This window comes from Aphis gossypii, chromosome 2, assembly GCF_020184175.1.
Source record: "Aphis gossypii isolate Hap1 chromosome 2, ASM2018417v2, whole genome shotgun sequence".
NCBI lineage: Eukaryota > Metazoa > Arthropoda > Insecta > Hemiptera > Aphididae > Aphis > Aphis gossypii.
In genome coordinates, this window is record NC_065531.1 from 36,889,170 (window position 1) to 36,912,836 (window position 23,667).

General features: G+C 28.5%; 1 protein-coding gene across 1 annotated transcript in view; it reads left to right on the top strand.

Moving 5' to 3' along the window:
• LOC114130335 (PR domain zinc finger protein 10-like) overlaps positions 1–7,220 on the top strand; it is a 51,832-nt gene extending 44,612 nt beyond the window's left edge. Inside the window, exons 15-21 of the mRNA XM_027995292.2 lie at positions 483–607; positions 721–889; positions 1,165–1,362; positions 1,451–1,534; positions 1,645–1,897; positions 4,274–4,365; positions 5,186–7,220. Of these exons, the coding sequence (XP_027851093.2) occupies positions 483–607; positions 721–889; positions 1,165–1,362; positions 1,451–1,534; positions 1,645–1,897; positions 4,274–4,365; positions 5,186–5,467 (1,203 nt within the window). The 3' untranslated portion in view covers positions 5,468–7,220. The remainder of the gene's footprint in view (positions 1–482; positions 608–720; positions 890–1,164; positions 1,363–1,450; positions 1,535–1,644; positions 1,898–4,273; positions 4,366–5,185) is intronic.
• The last annotated feature ends 16,447 nt before the right edge of the window (positions 7,221–23,667 follow it).

Sequence of the window (23,667 nt, forward strand, 5' to 3'; positions counted from 1 at the left end):
CAAATTAACTATACTCGTATTACAATTTATATAAAAATGTGTCTGTACTGTAAAATTCAAAATGCTAATCAGCTTATGTAACTAATGAAAAACTAAAGATGTAGTAATAATAATGGTAAAAAGTTATATCGCGTAATATTATAATATTATATTGTACTTACAATATTAATGTAAAATAATTCAAATGTGTAAGTTATGTTCAGCGCAGTGCATTCCCTAGTAAGAAATGTGAGTTATTGATGAATAGATATGACGCTATAACAAATACTATGTAAATTAAGTTTAATGGTGTTCTAATAATTGATAATAAAAAAAAAATGCTAATTAGTGGCATATTTTTTTATCTCATTGAGGGAGGGGCATTATAATCTATGTGATTATACTTTTATGTCTACTTTTTATGTATAACTATCACTTGAATAGATAGACGCAACAAACTAATACAAAATGTTTTAATTTTTGTTATTGTTTTTATCACGCAGCAATTTAACACTTATAAATCGATCAGAAAGCACATCCGAGCTCGTCATCACGGTATTGAGTTTGGATGCGAATATTGTAATAGTTCGTTCAACAGCCGTTTCAATCTTAATTTACACATGCTTAGGTATTTACCATGGATATTTCTGTGCATAAAATCTATAATATTTATTACCACGATTTTATATAAATAGTAATATAATAATAATAATATACAATCGATATTTACTTTATTTACAGCCATTCAGATCAAAGAGATTTTTTGTGCACTATGTGTGGTAAACAGTACAAGAGGAAAGACAAACTGAAAATACATATGAATAAAGTTCATTATTCCAAGAAAAAACCATCGAAAACTCTATTAAAATTAGAAGCTAAAGCAGAGAAAAGAGCACAACAAATTCAATTAGTAATATTTATTAGTAAATGATAATAATTTATTCAATGCCTATTCCATACACGATCAAATCCATATTACATTTCAATACATTGTATTTTATTCAGTTTCTTTTTAGTTGATAATACTTTTTTGTGCAGAAAAATGTCATGCTTTGTACACAACAATAAATTCTATTGTTGTAGTGTTCATAATTATTGCAAATCTATGTTATTCAAAATATTTCAAATTGTTGTGTACATTTATATAGATACGTATCTATTAAATTAAATAATTATATTTTTTAGAAAACAGCAAAAACAATGTTGGAGTATGAAAGTTCAGAGTTCAGGTGTGATAAATGTTTGGTGGGTTTTAAAAGAAGAGGCGTTTACGTTAATCATTTGGTATTGAGACACCCTGAAATAAATCTTAACTCGGTACCGTCACTCAACCAACCGGTCTTGCCTAAAGCCAAAATGTACATGTGTTTGTACTGTGATAAAGTAATTATATGGGATATCTTAAATTTTATTATATTTCCGTTATTGGGTAATTAATTAATTGCTAATACAATAAAAAAATTTGCTTCAGATGTACAAAACGAATGCCAAACGGAAATCGCACATACTAAAAAATCACCCGGATTGCGAACTCCCCGAAAAACCAACCGATAAAGTAAGAAATAGAAGATTTATAATGATATAGTATTATTAATATGATGTTTAGTTGTAACTAGCAAATAAGGATATTAATATTTATTTTAATTAATCATTGGTGTGTTTAAGACGATTACTATTGATGACAGTCCGTCCAGTCTAGTGACTACCAGCACGGCTGCCACTGGGTCGTCACAGGCGCATAGCTGCCAGTGGTGTTACAAACAATACGTGCTAAAAAATAAACTTCTAAGACATCAACGGGCACAACACTACCATTTGTTGCCTCCGTCTCTACAAGAACCTCAACCATCGAAAAAGTTGGGGTATAAAGTAAAAAAGACTAATCATCCCCCTCAAACGGTCAATATTCAGTTTACTGGTAAGTGCATTTTAAATTTACATCTATCGCGGGCTTCCAACGAACATATTCAGTAAAGTCCATTATCTCCTCAAAGAATAAATAAATAAAAATATATTTTATACAGATGAAAAGAGAATTTTTCTAACGTATAATCCAAGAAAATACTGAATTGATTTCAATAAAAATTATATCAATAGATACCCGAGTATTGGAAGGTATTTTAAATACTTTTTTAACCCATATAGATTACTATAGAATAGCTTATACTTACAATTTATTTAGGCTTATGAAAATCGAATAACATTTTATTTATATATGTAAAATAATAATAATAAAAAATAATGTTTAATTTATTGTTAATTATTTGAAATTTAGGTATAAAAATGGTGGGTAGTTTCTTTGTGTTTTTTTTTAAAAAAATTCAAAAACTACTCAACAAATTTTCAAAAAAGTTTCTAAAATTATTCTTAGAGATTACAGATACCAAGAAAATTTAGAGAGTATTATCGAAAATAAACTAAATGTTAAATCCAATCTACTATAGGTAGATTGCTCATCTGGCTATATCGGTAAAATTAGTCAAGAAAGCGAGTTACGCCGATTTTCCCATAAACTTAGATCACTAAAACCGAAATACATTTTTATATAGTGCAGTATTTTATGTTTGTTTATTTTTAAATGACAAAGTCTAATTATATTAGCTGTATTTATATATTTTACAGTTATATAGTTATATAATATACTAGTAGGATTTAATAATGTAACTGTACAGTTTTGGATTTTAATAGCTAGGCTCTTAAAATATTCTCCGCATATTTTAATACAGTTAAATTATACTTTAACTGATCATTAAAATATATAAAAATTTTAAATTTTTTTTCTTATCTTATATATTTCTTAAACATTCTAATAAAATAGTGTGGTTTTTTTGATATTCATCATTGATTACTCACTGAAATTCATTTCATTGTATAATTAAACTATTATAATACTTGTACTATTTAATGTGAAATTTATATTTTTGCCAAATACTACTTAAAATTAATCTGTTGCTATTATAATACATTTAAATGTACAGTTTTAATAATATTTACCTCGTGAATATCTAAGAAATACAGATACTATTTTTCACAAAAATTAGATTCCAATCCAATCTGTATACCTTCAGTATTCCATACTTTCGTTTAGCACACACGTGTACTGATCTACTGCGTGTTATTTTAGTGTTCAGTAATTAAACTATCATTTAACAGAATTAATTATAAGGGTATTTTGATACTACTAGCAATGTACATGCAGCATCTATATCACATACCTACACATGTGTTATGTACTAACTAAATTATTTTCGTTTGGCATAAAATTTGTTATAAATGCATTAAACTTAATTAATTAAAAAAAAAAAAAAACAGTTTTACGAGAGTTATAACTCTTATAACTCTGAAAGCTATACCATTCATAAATAAAAATAAATGAAAAAAAAATTGTTTAAAATTATAATCGAATTACGGTTTCTAACTTAAATAACCTTAAAGAGTTATATAAAAATGTCTTTACAAGATATCACGTCTATTTACTTAAAAATGTTATTATTTTTAACGGATTAAACTATGAATATTTTATGAATTTTCGACTTATTTATGATATTGACAAAAATATTTCAAACTTCTAAAGCTGATAAGAGAAGTATCTTTTGAGATTATGATTTTTGTGTCCTAGGTGTTATATGCTAATTTTGCCGTGTTACGTTATTTATTGTATTTCTAATGATATCGTTTTAAACGGTATTCGATTATTCCCCTTATTATCCTTGAGAAATATAATTATAGAAGCGTAATGGTAGATTTAAGTGTATTATTTTGAATATATTATCCAATGTCCATATTTTTTTTTTTTTTTTTTGGTTTTTACAAATTCCATTTTGGCCAGTATTTGACCGTAAAAAGGCCAATTCTGCGAAAAAAAAAATAACAAATTCTGTATTCTCTTGTATAATGGTAATTTTGTTAATGTATTATTGAATTCATTAACTGTAATTTAAATTTAATGTACTTATCTCTCCAGCAATTGAAGTTTCAATATTATTTATTATATTATCCATCTTGTACAATGTACACTTTACATGGGCTTAAGTAATGCGTCAAACAACGTTCGATAATGCGAGGATATAATGGTGATATTCAATTTACAGTTAATCAAGTGCCCAAAAAAAAAAAAAAAATTGTCAAATATGTTCGAATATGCATAAATGCATGGGAACGAGTTGACAATAAATAGTTGTATTTAAATGTGGCCTCAATGCGGCGCGAAAACATATGGACCCGTGTGTTGGCGAATATGTTATTATTCATTAATAATTATCGTTAACGTTATTTGTATTTGTATGTGTTGCAGATACAGACGGTTTTGAATTAACGGCCACCGACATACAGCTGGACAATCCAATCGAACCGGGCAGCATAATAGCCATCAAACGGCCCATAAAAGTAAGCTTGGTGAATACTGTTTTATATATTATAATGTGCGTGTAATCGATTTTACCGTTGCGGATTACAACGGGTGTAATGATATGCAATAATATAAACGTGCGTGTATATTGTACAGAGTGTGTGCAGAGCCCCAGTCGGATTAATGGTCATATTATATTTCATACGGAGCGTTATTGTGCGTGCCTCCAAAAGCGCTGTCCCTTCATAACGACTGTCTGTTGGTGGTGTTTGTGATGAATTTGGGGATTAAGTGCACCAGCTTAGCTTATAACTTTTTTCATTTCGTTCCGGCGTTTGTACAATCACCATTCGGTTCAATTTTCCATTACTGCATAAAACGTGTTTTTTTCTACGCCGATTAATAACAAAAAACTGATAATACAGCGTTTTAGAGAGATTATCTAACTACACTACTACTATCGTTGGTTATTTTTTGGTATTTCATTAAGAGTTAAGGCGACATCACAACCGCGTTTTATGTTGTCTCCGCCTTACAAACGTATGACGTGGAAAATTTGTTTTCAGTAATTTAAATTTTATGTGTAATACTGTAGTAGGTAAAGTTTGAATTGACGTATTATTAAACTTAAAAATAAAAATATTATCTTTGTTTTCTATGATTTTTAAAATTTTTAATCGAGTTACTAGAGTTTTTAAATTGTAATATCGCACATACTCATAACCTGATTAGAAATTATAATATCGTTAAAACAAATATTTTAAACACATATTTTTTAATAGACTTTAATATCATACTACAATAACACTGTCATGTGTATGTTTAAAGCATTTTATTAATTATTTTTTCTCGACTTAGGGAAATTCACAATACATGTCGCAGACCATGCAAAACCTGGGCCTGAGCACGGCCAACGGCGGTTTGAACGAAGAGCAGTACTATCGGATATTGGACACGCAAGGCGATGTGGCTTACGCTCAGGTCATCGATTCGCCCGTCACTTTACTGACTTTTGCCGGCCAGACCATTCAACAGGTGCTGTCTTCGTGCAGCGCGGCTACGGTATTGACAACTGACTGCTGCACGGCAACGACATCGACCGGAGGCAGTTGCACGACGTCAACCGAGGGTCTTCAGTAATAGTAGCAATACCATCACGACCACCGCCTGGCGATCGCGATAATCATCTTGATCGGTGCTTACTATGCCCATAACCTAAGTGACGGGTGTCTTACGTTGAAGACCGTACTCGCTTGCTTTGCGTTTAAGCGTTTTGTTAGAACGTGCCTACGCGTATTCGGTCTGGTTGAGACAAAAATCGTTAATTTTTTCAGTTGAGTCATGTATTGTTTTAATAATAATTCCTCTCCTCTTCTCTCAGATTTAATAGGGAAAAAAATCTAGCCTTGGTTGTTGTTTGGGAGAACTTCCTAGTCGTTTTTTGTTGCGTACCAATTTAAACTAGTGTCTTATTCCGACTTTCGGTCGGTCCGAAGGTCGAATATGAAAAAATAAGTATTACACGAGTTCCGAACTAAATGCGACGAACTCACACATACACTCTTGAGTGTACATATTTATATATATATATGATTTATGTTTGTATTTGCCTATTTGTATGTATAATGACGCTGTAGGACATTTTTCTTATTTTTGAGATTTTTGTCTATGCATATAAATGCACACACAATTTTGATTTGTTTAAGCAACTATCCTCGCCACAGTGTGATGTTCTATGAATATAATCACTGTAACATTTTAATTTTATGTTCGTGTATATTACACTCGCCAGCCTTATGAACATTCATTAATTAGTGTGTTTGCATATTTTCAACGTATTATATTTTATAACATAGTCATATTATGGTTATCTGTTCTAAGTCACAAGTTCCTTGTTTAAAATAAATTTGTGATATTATTGTTTTTATTTTCGCATACTTTTTCTGTATTACTGTATAATTTATTGTTTTGAGAACAAGTCTTAAGTTATTATTGTTTTTAAGTTTATATTTGAATAAGCAGAGTGCATCATAATAGTTTCACAATTTTATTTTAAAATTGAATGTAAATAGTTGGTTAAATCTTCATAATTAATCCATAATTTATAAATAATTTATAACTATATGAAATATATATGCAAATAGATAAATATAGCAGTTAAGAGTATCAATATGTGTGTATCACTTTTATGAAACTTTATAATATTCTATACATCTTTTACCTATAATAATTGTCTTAAAGTTTACTTTCTTCATATTGACTATTTATATATATATTGTCATAAATAATTATTGAATTAAGATTATTTCTGACAAAGATAGAAATATTTTTAATTACAGTAGAACTACGATTATTCGAACACTAGTCAACCGGATGAAAAAAAAAGAAAAAGTCGGTTTTTTTAGTTTTAAAATATATTACATATTATAATTAAAGCTTATTTTGTTTCAGTTAAATATTTTAATAAAATTATTTGTTTATGGTTATGAATTTTAAATTATATTTCACACGTATTAATAATAAATACATACATACAATATTATATTCAATATTCATACAATTATATAATCTTTGATATGTCTTATGTCAATCATCCGGATATTTGCTTATCCGGACTACCCTTGACATTAATTAGTCCGGATAATCGAAGTTCTACTGTATATTGTGGTGTATAATGGGTATCAGTTGTCTGAAGTTTTGGTAAAATAAAACAAAATAATATTATTTTATTATATTGATCATGTGTTGAAGGTAATAAATTAATTATTAATTTTGTAGATATTATAATTTCAAATTTTTAGGTGCTTTTATGGAAAAAACTATAACTAATTTGTTAATAATTTATATAAAATATAAAATATTGATTAAGAAATATACCATTATTTTGATGAATGATTTGTGTTTCTTAAAATAAATAACCTATCATCAAAATTGTTCTAATTTATTTCATGAATATATGTATAATAATACATCTTGATATATATTGTTTAGGAGCTACCTCATTAGACTTATAATCCTAAACATGTTAATGTATGTCTTGACTATTTTATATACACCCTTTATATATTATATTATAAAAACTTCTGGTTGTTTAAATAAAGATGATTTAGGGTAGTTTATTTGTAAAAAAAAAATATATATTGTATTAGACATAAGTCTTATAATGGCACGAATGAACAGTATTTTATAGACAGGTGCTTGTATTTAAGATTGGTACATTGGATACGTTTATGTCATTTATTTTGCCTAGATACAGTTATTCTATCTAGATACATTTTTTTCAGGAGTAATGTACCTTTTTTTATTAATTTTGTGTAATAATATCGAAGAGACAAATTAAGTAAATATTTGTTTGAATTTAATAAGAAACAATAATTAATTCAAATAAGGTTTTACATTTATATCGTCTTATTATCACGAATAATTAATGAAATCACAAAATTAGTCATAAAATAAGTTTAAAATGGTGTGTGTTGTAAAAATATTTTTTTGAATTTGTATTAAAGTCAAAAACCATATTATTATTAAATGTAGATTATCTAAAAAAAAGGTTAAATACAAAAAAGTATCTAGTATCCTTTGAATGTGTATCTTGCATTCTTTTCTTTAGAAGTAAATGTTAATGTAGTTAATGTATATTTATAATTCTTCTAGTATATTGTCTCCATACCTATTATATATGAATATAATATTTTCAGGGCTATAAAAATACTTTTAAAAAGTATTTGAGTAAGTAAATAAAATGTGATTGAAAAAAGTACTTAAGATAATACTTATTTATTCTATGCATTTCAAGTATTTTTTAAATACTCAAGAATTGTTTTTATTAATTTTATTTATTTGCCTGAATAGATATTTCATTTACTCAAAAGAAGTCGTTAAAACACTATTCTAAAAATTTTCTATAAACAGGAATAATTAAAATAATTGCAGTAATATAATAAAAGTTTATGAGATAAGTATAAAATATATAAATATTAAAGATACGTTTCATTTGTATTCAAAACTCAAAAGAGCACTTAAATACCAATTTTCAATTATTTTTGCTTAAATACTTTAAACCTCTAAATATTTTATAATAATTTTGTGTGATGGAAGAAATGATCACGCTGTCTCTCAATGTTGATAGTGTATTCGAAATAGATACCAATATTGTATTATTATTATCCATTGGAGCACACACTTCTCCATTCAGCATAATTATACCTATAATGTATCTAGTACACCATAACATGAAAGACGTTAATTGTCGTAATTCTAGGCTTATATACTTTATTATGCTGTATAGCCCAGTCGCCTAAAAAGAATTTTTAATTTAAAACTATCGCCCTTACTTGTTTATAAAAATATATATTTCAATTAAAATTTAATTAAAAGTCTTTGGGGGTAATGAGAAATGTTAATTCATTAGGTATTAATGTATTATTCCGGTCTCTGATTTAACATAATCATTTATTTGGCGCAGTGTAATATATTATGATATAGGTATGTATGTATACGTTTGGTGGCTGCGGTCCATCCGAGTGAAAAGGTTTAGAAAGGGAGTAAATGATGAATACCTATCTTCCATTTGTACCTACCTGCAGTATACGTTTCGAAACGAGCTTTTGCGCACCTCAATGTGAAAAGATTTCTCGGCACCCGTTCATTATAATTTACCTGCTATCTGCGTACCGTTATAATTTAGATAATTAGATATCATACCCGTTTACTGGTCAATGTTAATATTATTAGTGTGTGCGCTACCAAAAAATTGTCCCATGGAAAAAAATAAACCACTCGTCAACGTCCGACGAAAAGGTGACAATAATAGGCTTATGACATCGACTATGCAAACGCGGCGGTCCAATAGTGATGAATTTACATCGGGCTTGGATCTACAGCGCTTTATTTGATTTTCTCGAGCAGAGTTTATTATATTAATATATTAATAACGGTTGAATTAAAGACATCAGTTGTATAACGAGTAGGTAGTTATCTTGCCCCTTTCTACTAAGTGTTGTCCCCTCTCTCCCTAATTCCTCTTATTGCATAAATTATCGGCCAACAAATATAAATAATTAAATCTTACAATTTAATTTCATGATTACTCGTGTATAGTATATATAAACATTGGGATACTTAATAATTACCTAATACAATTTTATAAATTAAAAACATTTCATCATAATAATATTTTGCTGGGAAAATATTTTCCAATTTTAAGAATATACACGAGATATTATTGTCGCTTTAGTAGAGGCATTCGATAGTGTTGTAAAAGAAATATGTGGAAAATTGAGGTATTAAGTCAGTAGTAAAATAGTTACGAGTTACAACCCAAAGGTTCGCTTATATAGTTAGAGATGATGAAACTCCTTAATTAAATAATGGTGTTTGTATCCATACGTTTCCCACAGTTCGTTTATCAAAGATAAAATTTAATGGTAATACAAGTGAATGGTGCTTTCACAGGATATGTTTTAGTTACTCAATTTCGGACATTGAACATCATCAGAAATTAACAAATCATTAATACGTTAAATATACATTTGATATATTGACTTACTTAATGGTGAGGTAAATTCGATATTTATACTGTACAACGAAATGGTTACACCTATTTGACGGTTATTTTAAACATGAAACGTTATACAATTTTTTGTTTATCATTATTTGGAATTAAAAATGTAGTGATATATTAGTGAGTATTAAAGATCACTTGGTCTAACTATAATCGTATTTTCAGAAATGTATTAAGTCGAGTTTAGCTCTGTGAAGTGCCGATTACTGCATAAATAATTTTTAAAAGTATCATATTAGGTTCCTGTAATAGCTATAGAAAAATAGAATGTGTTATAATAGGTCTGCTGTCTAATATTATTCATACATAGTGTAAATGGTCTACGGAAATCCTCTGTTTTATAATTTTGTTTCCTCTGGTGACCTCTAGAAACAGTGGAAACAAGCAGTGCTCAATTTGTTCCGATGTTTTCCTTGTAATCGTACTCAATTGTTTATCATAGAAGATTTTAATGATTTATTTTTTTAGATTTTTAACAAAATATACAGGTATATACTGAGACTTACTATAAAAAAAAAGTATTAAATAAATCATCAATTACCTAGGTACTGTTATTACTGCGTTAGTAATTATTAAAAAATAATATAGGTTATTACCTGCTTTAGTAATATAATTTAGTGATAATACGTAAATAAGATTACATGTTTTCATCTTTATTAAGTAGGTATACTGACAACGGTTATAATACGCATCATTTGTCATGTCCTCCGCATAATTCGATATGCTAAATTAAAGTTGTCTGACTAAAACTGTCAGTATAGCATTCAATGAAATTACGGCGTGTGACGATGCAAAGAATTTAGAACCTTAAGTTGATTTTACTTTTTACAATCTTACGGGATTGTTAATACAAACTTTAAAAAAATATCTACTATCTTCAAATTCAAACTAAAATACAGAAACGATAATAGGTATTCTAATCAGCTCTATAGGTAGGATGTCACGATAAACATTTTCAGTATGAGGTAACATTTTTCTCTTGACTCCTGTATCGACGCTTTTTTTATATGATTATATAAACGTACTGCACACTATGATCTATATTATGTATAATAACGTAACGTAAGTAAAGTTATGATATATTTTAAAAAAAAGTAATAAACTATTATATTATACTAGGTATTTTATTATTATTATTATTATTATCGTCTCCTATATGATTTTTTAAGAGGAATAGTTTTCTATTACTGTTATATGAAATAAATAAAGAACTCAATTAAGTATTATTATTTATTATCATACAAAATACAATGGTAGACAGTCAATGATTATACGTGTTATGTGGTGATAAATTTGATTTTTTAATAAATGCAAACATTTAAATTAAATGACATACAAACATGTTTATTTCTAAAACATAAAAATCAATTAAGAATAAGAGTGTATTGCTGTCTTACTAATTACTTACACTTACACAAATCACCTTGTGCGTATATGGTTAAAAACTGCTGGAGGGAATCTCTAAGGTCTAAGTGTATTATACACTTAAAGTACGTAATCCATGATGGCACACGGACCGACGAGACACTCGCGCATACATATATATATAATATTTATAAGATACAAAGCTGGTAGGCACTTAATCCGTCGCGTAATTGAGGTCGACGATTCGAGGGGGTTAAGTTTGCTCTAAAACGCACACCGATGCCACTGTCTAGACACGACTTTAAAATGACGACGATGACATTACGATTAAGGCAATATTCCTTTGCACATACCTATATTATTACGTCATATAGGTACTTATAAAATATAATACACGTTATATAACCAGAACATGCCCATACCACCCTCTAGAGTCTAGAGGACATCGCAGAGAAATGTTCTGATTCTATCATTAAAACATGAAACAAAGGTAGAACACATACAGGGTGATTAAAAAGTTTATCGCCAGTAGTTAAGGTTAATTTGGCGCCCTTACGATGTACCTATTCGAAAAGGAAAGGTTTTCAAGAGGAATCTCATAAAAAAAAAGATATATATATCAAACTTTTAGTATTTAAAGTAAAATATATTTCATAATTGATAGAATATTATACAGAAGAAATAAACATTTTAAAATTTCCGTAAAAAGGTCCGTACATTTTTTTTTGTGTAGCCCAAACAGAAGTGATTGATTTGATATAAAAATGTAAATTTCAAAACTAATATTATAAATATAGTGTACTAGAATTTAGTGGCAGGAAAATATAAAAAATTAGCTACAAAAATGTGTTCACTTTTTGCTATCAATGTTCACATCAACATAATATCTATGTGAAACTTCATATCTTCAAAGATGAAAATACATATCTACAAATAATGTATACAGAAATATGCTTACTGATTCACACTTTGACTACGTGTTAAGAGTATTATGCATTTACTACAAACCTAATACATTCAAAATAATAAAAAAAATATCTGTATATCAAAAGTCACACTAACTCAAAATAAATATTTAATTTTTTATAGTAAATTATAATATGTGATACACAATATATAAATTAAGGTACCTACTGTTATTTTTTTCGAATCTCTTTTCCGTTTAATTCGACTTGCGGCTTGCATAATATTTTAAAACATTTTATGTGGCCCAAATAAAAAAGGTCGAGTATAGCTAGTTTAAACGGTTAAAAAAAAAAACCACTAAAAAATTCACTAAATACATCCAGAACGAAACAAATTTGAGACGTGCGTTCCAAATTACCGTTGGTGCATAGAAAAATATAGTTATTTACTATTATTTACGATAAAATTGTCTGTAGTTAAAACGTATATGCAGTATAATTGTATAATGTACAGACGGCGAGGTAAAAAAAAAAAAAATACCTACTTCACAAAAATATTGTTTTTTCTCGTAATTTTTCGCACTCTCACGCTGTGAAACTATATTTATGTTAAAATTATATAGCACATCATGACAATACGTGTGTGTGTTGGTACTGCGCATTATATTATTGAGGTAGGTATATTCGTCGTGTCAAAAGTATACAAAACATAATGTAAAACGAATGAAAGTGCGCGGACGTTTGCGATGTATTGTATGATAGAGAATAGTCACAATCGGACACACGAGAGTTATTGTATTTACGGCACATCCGTATGAAAAGTTTGGAAACTGTAAATATTTGCACAGCAGCCATCACACACATGACATAGCAGGTATACCCATGTATACCACGTCACGGTTGAAGATGATAAAACAATAATCGATGTCCACGGTGACGTTGTAAATGGCACACGTAAATATATAAATCGTGATATGTCTTATAGTGCATATCGCGTGTGTATAATATAGGTGTGTGCGCACACACTGAGTTCATTTTTAATCGTTGCACGTTTTATAGAGATGCGGGTTCGGTAAATTTTACAGAGAGTTTTTTTTTTTACCTCTAGTAAATCGAGTAATACCGCATTTAAAATGTTCTTACAAAAGGATTAACTATAATTTAAGCACTTCTGCTAAATTCACTATAATAACTATTAAGTAGCTTTTAAGACTACCTACATATCATACTTATTTTTGAGTGTAAAAACGCATAGGTATTTTGAAAACTTCCGTTTTTCCATAGGTAGTTAATTTGTACTTATTTTTTTTTTAAAAATATCGAGAATACGAATAGATACCTAGTACTCAATACATCTCCAAGCGAAGAACATCCTTGCAGGATTAGAGCTTTTAATAAATCAGAAACTATGGGTGATGGCATGCCGGTGATGCATTTGAATAATCTGAAATAGTTTCACAACCACTGACTAGTGTTTTGAAGATTTCTTAGATTGATCTCTAGCGGGTACAATAATGATGCATGATTAAGGAAGCGTCATAAAAAATCTACAAACCACACATACTTACACATTTAAACATATTAGATTTTTTTTGCTTAAGTTATTATTAAAAAAATAATTATGCTAAATAAGCAGTTGACGGATAACAGTTAAAATAATATAATATTTCATATTTTTATAAAATTTTAAAGTAAACTTAATTGATGTACGCCAATAGAAGATAAAAAATTGTAATTTTAGACTAGGTTAAATGGTAAAAAAAATAATTATGTGTTCAATGTAATTTGTTTAGAAACTAAACGATTGTATTTTACAATGGCTGTAACCTAAATAGTAAATATGTATAATAGACCTGCAGAATAGTACATATGTAGAAAACTACTCGTATTTTTAAACGAGGGAATTGGATTTTATCGGGTACATTAAAGAAGATAACAATTTTTATTATAATTTTAACTCGGTTGAAGTTTGGATGTGGAGTACATTAGCAATATTGTTTCAATTATTTACGCTACTGAAATAGTGCAATGGTTATTTGTCGCAGCCCGCAGGAACAATTTACAAAATTTTGTGTGATCTCGAAAAAAACATTTATGACCTAAATACTGAAATTTTCTCTTTGGTTTGTTAAGTACATGGCGCAGACTGTAATGTTTCGTGCTCAATATGGTATATTGCTTAGTTTTTTAAATTTAGAATTTTAACGAGTGTTTTAAAAAGGATTCGGGTCGATTTGAGTGAAAAATTAAACACTGCATGTTCACGGATACTGCTACAGTGCGCAGCTTAAAAATTAAAAAGCAATTTATACTTTGACGATTATTGTTTGGAAGATGTGTTGTTGTTTCTATTGATCAGACCAACAAACGCAAGACCATATTCTGAATTTTCTGCAGGCGTAAGATTAGAAGTAACCATATAGGATAGATTTATAAACTAAGAAAGATGACAAAGTACTAAATCATGGTGAATTAGCCTAGTCCTAATCTGCACAAATAGGTAATAACAATAATTATTATTACTGATTTTATTGTACCAAGTGATTATCTTTTTATTATTTGGCCACACAGACACACTGAATATTTTAATACATTGCTTCTTTTCTCTTTCACTCGATTTAGCCCCTTGTCTGCTTTTTCTGTTTAAGCTCTGTCCATTAGTTTATATGTCTATGATGGCGATGGAAATCGTTTGCTCGAAAAACGTGTTTTGACTTTGGCTCGCACTCCGGCGTGTGCTCTGTAGTTTTCCGGGGGACATAAATGACTACGGTTTGCATAACATATTACATATATATATATATATACCAATCGGTATCAGCAAGTACAATTTGTAGGCAGCAGACGTGGGTTTAGTCGGTACGGATTTCGAATATAGCCGAAGTATAATATAGAAAACCTCCCATTGTGCGGTGTTTTGTCGTTTCACAAAACAAAAAACCAAAAAAAAAAAAAACCAACCAAAACTCTCGGCCAAGTATATGTCTCGTATTTAGTACCTATATCATGTATATTATTTTACCACGATTAATCGTTTTCAGATTAATTAAAACTCGTTCATTTGTGTCACGCCCAGCTATATAACTCGTCGGTATCCTAAAAAATTATATAGGTATATACTATATAATTGATATTATTATTTGCCAGATACTCGAAAATGTCGCTCCTCACCATCGCATATCTGATTTTCGACCAGAAAAGGGAGGATATGTGATTAAAATGTATTAATACAACTATTAAAAGGTAGGAATGATTTTAAATTTTAAAATTTTATTTTGTAACTGTAATTTTCATTTTATTTTATCTTATGACTTATACTAACCTGAACATTATTTTATTATAGCTAATACTAGTTATGACTTATGAATAATATCGGATACGCATTATGTTGTGTCACATTGAGTCTATTGAGGTATAAACGATCCCGTCACTATACTTACTATAGTTTTCGTGGGTAAAATATAGCTTATATTTTTCATTTTTTCATCCTTAAAATTTCATCAACCGATAAAAACAGTATAATATTTTTATTATTTTATAAATTCGATGCATGCAATGCTTTTCCTAATGGATGGAGGAAATGGTGAGCAAAATTAAAGATCGATAGACAACATTTATTTTGAATGACCTGCCACAATAAATCCTTTTCCTTATTTATAAAAAAAAAGTGTTCACTTGTGTAAATTAAATTAAATTGACCATTTGCCCGAATATACTAGGTACATATTAAACTTTAATCAAAGTCTGAGAATTATAGCACTAAAAACTTTAAAATATGCACTTATTTATTATCCCCGTCTTCGTCAAAAAACGTAATTATACGTAGGTACTATAAAAGTGGATATAGCACATAATTTAAAACATTTATAACCTTACATTTTTAATTTTACATAATTCATTTTTAAATGTTTTTATAAGAATATCAAAAATAAAACGTTCTAGCTTATAATTTAAACCATAATAAGTAAAAAAATTATTATTATTTGGATATCAGTAAATGTAATTTGATCATATATTAAATAACTAGATAGATATTAGATGATATTAGATTATATTACATAATTTTCTAAAAGCAAAAAGTATAAAAGTATTAATTATAAGTTCTAACTAATGTATTAGCGATGTTTGAAAAACATTATTATACACAAATTACTAAAATATTTTGTACTTGATAAGTATAGATAATATTTTTAATTAGTCTATAGAAATGGAATACGAATCAATATGAAAAATAAATTGTTTATTATACCATTTATACGGTAACACGGTAAAACATTTTAAAATATGCAAAATAAAATTTCGGATTTTGAATTCTCTATATGTTTCAAGATGTATATCTACCTAATTCTAAACCTCATCTCTTCAGTGGGGTTTTAACATCAAATATGAATTTGGAATATTGATATACGTCACCAAACTCTGATTAAACCAAGTATCATAACGTCGTATACTTGGTTCGTTTGTAATCATATATAACAAATAACAATACGCCATAACCGCGTGATACCATATACATTACTATAATATTATATTGTGTATATAAAATATAATATAGTTTCTCGTTTATCGGCGCAAAATGCAATACGGGAAAACGTTTAATCGCCTCTTACTATAAAATAATGCATCTCGTGTGTGTCTGTTATATCGTATAGGTTGTTTTATTATATTGTGTGTATACGTATATAGATCGGAATATGGCTGTGGCGGCGGGGCAAGCGCATTGTTGCGGCACCTACGTGACGCGATAACCAAAAACGGTTGAGAAGAATCCGCGAAAATATTTCGACGATTCCTCATGCTCCAGATCCTCCTTCCACTCGCCGCCGTCATCTTCCGCAGCAGCTGGTAAGCCGTTAAAACTATATTAAAAACACGAACGTCGTTCGAAACAAAAGGTGCAGCCTTTAATTCGGATACGCTTTTCACGGCGCTATATTACAAAATATTTAATATACGAGTATTATACGACGTGATGTTACCTATCTATTATAGGTATACCTAATACAGGGTGATTTTTTTTTTGTTTAAACGCGAGACACTTGTTTTATCATCGATTACAGGATGGATTATCCGTGTTCTGTTTTTTTTTTAATTCGTTTTTTTTTCTATGGTATTGGTAAGCCAATTTTTTAAGTAATATATACAGAATTTTTAAAACACTAAAAAATCAATTTGAAAATGAATAATGGCTATACTGCAGTCTATATACATACACGTTATGTGTTTAATCCTGTAGGAAGATACGGCGTGCCGGCGTATATATTACTTACATGCGATAATGTGTGTTTAGTGAAGGCCTTTTGGGGGTTTTGTACGTAGTCACTATTATTAATATTATATTGGTATTTTTGTCGTTTATAAATAATGAATGGTTGTTTTCGATTGTTCATCACTACCGATGATTCTGCAGCCATTGTTACAGTACCGCAGACTATTGTTGACGTTTTTGGTGTTTAGTATCCTATTTTATTTCGTAATGTAGGCGTACCTCTCTGTAGGTGAGTGTTGCAGTACGGCTGTAATTTGGTCAATGTGACCATCGTTTTTTTCTCACACATCGCCTGCACGTTTATGCATTTCGAGCGTGACGATGTATTTATAAATGTCAAGGTCATCGTAGAGCTCATCTGTGGTACACCCTCCGGAAATGACAAATTTATTATTGGCGTATATATGTATATAAAAGAAAACTGATATTATTCGATTAAACTCGAAAATAATTAAAAGCTAGTCCGGGGATTTTTGGACTTATATCCCTTCTTCCCAGTCCACCCTCGTGCAAACGCCACTGATTGAAACTTCCTGCGGCGCTACAGCCCGTCCTGCGTACAGGATCACATGGACTTAACGTAGTAATACGTTCTTTACGAGCGTGAAGGCCTTCTTTCCCGTGACGTATATTATATATCACCGTTATTATACAGGTACGGGTTAACTGGCGTGTGTCGGCAGTTTATCCGTATCTTCTATGTATGTCTATACTCGGTTCCGGTCTCCTGTATTATGTAATACATATACAATTGCGCGCAAAGAAACGTTTTCTTAATTATTATTTCCATTATATTCCTCGCGTGTGCGCTTCGCGGTACAGACCGGTCATCTGAAAAACTCGTGTCTATATAGTAAGTATAATGTATAATCGACATAATATTATTTGAGGAAAACCGTCGAAAACGTTTTCGTTCTGGTTATTTTATAAACGTTCAGAATCCTTCAGCAAAATATGCCTTAGATTAACTTTCAAACGAATAATACTGTATACAGACCATGTAGTACCATATTATAGTGTTACGTATAGTGTTGTACCATCTTTCGCCAGTGCGATTTGATATCTTATTATTGTTTTGCGGAAAGTGTAACGAGTAACGGCTATAATAATAATAATAATAATAATAATAACAATAATAGTTGAAGAGTATTGTTTTGTGATTTATTGTAGTAATTACTACTCAACTAGTGCATTGTCAATCTTGTCATTTTTAGTGCACCACCTGTTATATATTATTATTGTTTTACTTTTTTTATGAAATATTATTGTGCGTACCTGTCGACTTAATAGAACTCATGGTAGAAATAAACTTAAGACTAACATGGAACTATTCGAGAGCATAAAACAATAAAAATTAAACTAAAGTTAAGCGATTCATCGTAACAAATAATATCTACATAATATTATTATTATAATTAATAAACTAAATAATTATAAAATATGTTCCTCTATTATTATTAAAGAAACGCGTTTTTAAAAAAATATTGTCCTAAAAACCTAAATTCAAAATGTATATCACCACGTTTGGAACAGTTAATTTTATTATTGTTATAATCATCTATAGTAAATTAATTACGGTACATTTTTATGATTTAACAATTCGGATTTTCCAAATAATAAGAAAAACGCACAAGAGTTGATTAATGTATTATTATATTTTACTATATTATGTATTTTTATTTTGTTACATTTATTTTTAATGATCTTCATTGTTTTTATTCTTACCTAGATTTGGTAATACCAGATTAGGTCAGTTAATACTGTTGCAACGTATGATGAATACAATATGTATCTCATCACATGTCGAAAAAATGTAACAAAATAGTAGTATCAATTTATTAGATACACTGATTTTATTCAAAATTATTAAACCATACCTGTGTGAGTAAACTGAGACAATTAAAATAAAATAAACAGTGAGCGTAAACAACAAATTTCATTGGAAGGGGTTGTGTTTTAATTCTGAATTCTGCTACCCCACTGAACATCATAACTGAATGAAGCATAGTTTGGTCAACTAAACTATGTAATTACGAATTTCACTGTTTGAGAACTTAACTAAAATTTCGTTACCATAACATAAACTTGGAAGTTTTATTTTGGGATTCATTTCACCCGCGCACCACAAAAATGTTGGACCGTCGTTTCTGTACTGGCAAAATTCTCTTATTTCAATACCTATGCAAAATCATCATTTATCACAACAGATAATATTTTTATTTTCATGAAAACATTTTTTATAATTTATATAAATAATTTTGAAAAATATTCATATTCATTGAAGGTTTGCAATTGCTTATACTACGCAGATATTTATATGACGAATAGTGAAGCAACTATGTATTTTCCCTTGTGAAAATGTATGTCTGTATCTCTTACATACACGCAGTTAAAAATATATGCGCTAATTTTCTAGTAGTCAAAAAGTCTGAATAATAAGAAAAGGCAGAATATTAAAATAGATAAGCCGCTTAGATTTGAATAGATTCAAATATAAAATTATTTTATATTTTTCTCATATAAAATTGTTGATACTATATACTCGTATTATTAAGTTTATGTTGACATGTTCTACGAATATAGTGAAACACATCAAACACGAATTATTGTGTAGTCGTTGTATATCACTATATCAGTATAGGTAAACGAAACGACACTTGCAAATGGTTTTAAACATATAATATGATATTTATCTATATGTATTATGTAGGTATATAAAAAGTTGACGGTTGGTCGTGTCAACAAACGTATTGAGAAAACTTGAAAAAAAAATTTCTCAGAACAATCATGATAATATCAACGTTATTAAAATGGAAATACTTTTTTATATATTATACTGCGTCAAAAATTCGATTTTCTTCATCGTTCATTATAATTTATAATCAGCAGTACATGATGTAAATCATATAATGTTTACCATAATATTATTCTTATTTCTTATGTTATTTGATGATTGGAATAGTATTTTTTTTATATTTGTTGCGAAAAATACTATAGGTACATCGTACCTATATCAATTATCAATTAAGTAATGCACTCAACTAGTTAGTTTGAAAAAATCTTCTACAAAATTTATTTTTTGAAAATATAAAAGAACTTGACGATATTTTGAAGTTCAGTATTTAAGAATTTTGTTAGAAAGTTGTGTGTTTTGTTTAATCTATAATGCATATAGAATCAGTGATGAATAAACCGAATAAAATACGATTACTAGGTATTGCTATTACATGACGTGTTTTGTGTTCGCCTATAAATTTAGTACTTTATTATATAGCTATATAAACGATGTTGTAGTCATCATATATGACAGGTCATTCGATCAGATAAACCGATTGCTCATCAAATTCATTTTAGGAACATGAAAAATAAAAATGTATATTTATGTTTAACAAATTGTGTACAGATTATGTTTTTTATTAAATGTGCTTAATTAACACATGTTGGTTTATTGTTATACATTTTTAATTGTATTATTTAAAATACTATTATAAAATTATTTCAAAAATCACATCGAATATAATCAACTAATAAAAATTCATCTTCTTATTTTTTGAAAATTTTTGACGTACTGATTAACAACTTACTTTTACCATTATTCACGATTTTAATTACTCGAATGTTAATAATTTAAAAAAAAAAACCACACTAAATTAAATGAACAGTTTTCTTATTGTTTTTATTTATTATATACATAGTTTTTTTTGCATTTGAATAGTAGTTCAAACAATATTATAGTTATTAGTTATACAATTGTAGGGATAAAAAATGTAGTACCTATATAGCCAAATAAGTACTCTTTTTATTTAACAAAAATGTGCCACTATTGATTTTTTTATTAATGGTTATATTACTATATTATTAGATTGTTTTAAACTTGATTATCGCTTATCGTGCAATAAATTAACGTTTTTGTTTCAAATACAATTGGATTAACGCACGTATATATTTAATATTTAATATGATATATTATTATTTATTATACAATTCAAATTAAAAAAAAAAAACAATTGTTTGCTAAAAATATAACGTGTTCGTTAAGTTTGAACGTACTATATTAAATTTATAAATTAATAGTTATTACATTTATAAATACCTCAATAAAATTTGAAGATTTGGAAAATGTTATTATTCTTTCGTAAAAAACTATACATTTTCAGAAATTATTATTATTATTATTTTTTTAATTTGGTAGTTAAATAACGCCGAGTACCTACTGCAAATTCTCCTAAATCAAACTTTTAAACAAATTTTGATGCCTGTATATAGTCTGTATCTACACGCTTAATTTACTCCAGTGCAACTTTTTCACGTATAAGGTTATGATTTAATTTGAATTACGACGACGGTATTGACTTTGCGTCATTATAGGTAGTTAATCTATTACCCGCCGGAAACAGTTTGTACCTACACGTTGGTATATAATTACCGTGTTTATCGAATATTAAAGTTTGACCTCTTATATTTATGCATTATATATAATGTATATGAATAGGTATGCCATCACTGTATTTTGATATACTAACTGCTCGGTGCTCAAACAGTCATAAACTCATAACTGACCTGTGGAAGTAGTTTATTATATGCATACGTAGCAAGTGTACTTATATACAAATACATATTATATTAATATATATTTATATACCTATAGTATACAAATTTTACCTTGTAGGAATAAAGAAACGAGCACGTATATTAAACCGTTGCTCGGGAGAGGCTTAAGACACTGGCACGTATGCAATTTAAAAGTTACGGGCAATGATTTGCATGTAAATGGCCGTTAATAGACGAAATGCGAACAATTGTGTATGGCGGTAGTGGTGGCGGTGATGCCAGAGAATGAGCGTTTCTTTTTCTTACATACACAATGTTTCGAGAGAAGGATACAAATCGATCCCACTACCGCCGCTGTAAAATGCATATTCATTTGTGTCCCGAACTTTTTTTTTTGCGCACGTCTAAAAAGTAAACTAAATAGATATAATGTTATACGTATGTGTATATAATATATATAGGTACATACACCGATACCCATACACAAACTCAGCATTACCGTTCTCACCCTTTATATGTATTATAAACATGTTATATCTACGCGGTATATGCGGTACATAATAATATACCCGACTAAATATTACATTATATCGTATTGTACGAATCGCGTGGAATATATGATTGTATATTGTTTTGGCGGTTTGCCTCTAAATGTCTTTTGTTTCTTTTTGAATGAAGCTTATAATACTAGCTAGGCGAGCTATATTTAACAGTGGCGAATCTAATCTCTACAGCGAAAAAAAGAATACTTATGGTATTTAGCGCTTAGTTATAGTAATTTGTTTTAAATTATTCAGGTCGCCAATACCGTTTTTAATTTTTGTCACAAAACTGTGCAGTGCAAAGAGTATGTAATTTAAAATTTACATTAAAACATATAATAGGTATGCTAAACCAATTTTACGTATTTTGTTTTAAATTACTTTAAAAACACAAGCTTATTTATTTATATCGCGAGTAAAAAAACTTTAAGGTTATTGTGATATTAAAATCACTAATAATACTAGTAATATAATATATGGGTATTTTCATTTTTTAACGAATTTGATGTTACGGTGATTATCAAAACGCTGATTCATCGATTTTTTAAAACGTAGTTGTACTATATGCCTAGGAAAACTTTTTTTTCAAACTATTCAAAATTCGGACATACCGTTTAAATTAAATATTCTATTAAGCGTCTTGTGTATACATGTATAACGAGATTTTTTTTATTTTAAAAACGCTTATCGTTCAATTTTAAATTCACATTAACTATGATATTTAATATATATAATTTCTTAAAAGCACAAACGAATTGTTATTTGGAACGAATTGTTTTTACGAGGAAAACATTGATGTATAGTATGCGTAATATATACATTGCATGTATTATATAAGAATATTTTTATGATTTGGTTTTGCGTTGGATGGACAAACATCAGTGTCGGGTTGACAATATTAATAAATGATACGTTGAACTTTTTCTTTCAGCGAATTGCTCTGTGTAGTATAAAACACATCATATTATTATACTCTCATTACTCTTTATATAATATTGTATGAACCATTTTTGTAACCATTCTATTATATGCTACGTTTTTCTCTTTCTTTCATTTTTTTTTTTATCTTTAATGGCCTTTTTAAAACGTCTTTCATATTCTAATATATTGCTAATAATTTCATACAATAAAATATGTGTTGTATT